Consider the following 1,104-nt stretch of genomic DNA (forward strand, 5'->3'; position numbering starts at 1 on the left):
TCTCTTTTTTTTTTCTTTCCGCTTCTTTTTTTTTTTTTCCCTTTTTTTTTTTTTTTTTTGGCTTTTTCTTACAAAAATTAAGTTAAGAGGGGCGAGGGTTAGCGCAGGGGGCCCGGCTCGGCGGCAGGCATGGTGTGCAGGACCTCATCCAGCAGCTGCAGTGCGCGGTGGAGGTGCACCTCGATCCAGCACGGCGTGTGCTTGATGCTCTGCCGGGGATAGTCGGGCCCCCAGCCCTTGACAAAGCTCAGCCGCAGGATACACAACCGCCGCAGGTCGTCCACGCCGATCCCTGCCGCCGCCGAAAGCCCTGCCCAGGAGGGACACGGCCGTGGGTGGAGGATCCCCGTGGCCAAGGGGATCCCGTCCCCCTCACCGTTCCAGCCCCGGGGGGTCACTCACCCACGGCGGGCGCGATGCCTCCCACTGAGCCGGGACCCGGGATGTTGCCGGCCACGGCGGCAGCCTGAGCGGCGGCCGCAGCCTGGGCTGTGGGCCAGGGCTGTGGCCGCTTGCTGCTGCATCTGGCGGTGGCACTGGCGCAGGTCAAACACCTGGGGGGCAACGCAGGGGGACCCCTGAGCAGGGCGGCATCGGGGGGGCGGATGCCCCGGGGACCCCCTTCAGCATGGGCGTGGGGGTTCCTCCATCCCTGGAGCCTCACCATTGTCCCTCAGCACTGGGGACCCTTTGCCTGGGACCCCCTTTAACACGGACATGGGGCTCCCTCCATCCCTGGGGTCCCTCCATTGCCCCCCAGCATGGGTGACCTATTGCCCAGGACCCCCTTTGTTGTGGGCGTGGGGGTCCCTCCATCACTGGTCCCTCCATTCCCCCCCAGCATGGGGGACCCTTTGCCTGGGACCCCCTTTAACATGGGCACGGGGCTCCCTCCATCTCCGGCACCCCTCCCTCCTGGGGATGTGGGGTCCCCCTCTTTCCCCCCCGGGGACCCCCACCTTGATGTAGGCGCCGGGGTAGATCTTGTGCACGGCGTCCCCGGGGGCTCTCCCGGCCTCCCGGTCCAGGTAGTAGCTCTGCACGAAGACGGCGTGGTCGCTCAGGCACCGCATCCACACGTCGCCCTCGCCCCGACACTCCAGC

General features: G+C 66.2%; 1 protein-coding gene across 1 annotated transcript in view; it reads right to left on the minus strand.

Annotated features, from left to right (window-relative positions):
* Positions 1-66: 66 nt before the first annotated feature.
* LOC103893468 (mothers against decapentaplegic homolog 4-like) overlaps positions 67-1,104 on the minus strand; it is a 4,738-nt gene continuing 3,700 nt past the window's right edge. Inside the window, 4 exon segments of the mRNA XM_009272597.2 lie at positions 67-310; positions 403-493; positions 495-554; positions 960-1,097. Coding sequence (XP_009270872.1) covers positions 99-310; positions 403-493; positions 495-554; positions 960-1,097 — 501 coding nt within the window. The 3' untranslated portion in view covers positions 67-98.

The sequence above is a fragment of the Aptenodytes forsteri genome, unplaced genomic scaffold (assembly GCF_000699145.1).
Source record: "Aptenodytes forsteri isolate BGI_AS27 unplaced genomic scaffold, ASM69914v1 Scaffold110, whole genome shotgun sequence".
NCBI classification, from domain to species: Eukaryota; Metazoa; Chordata; class Aves; order Sphenisciformes; family Spheniscidae; genus Aptenodytes; species Aptenodytes forsteri.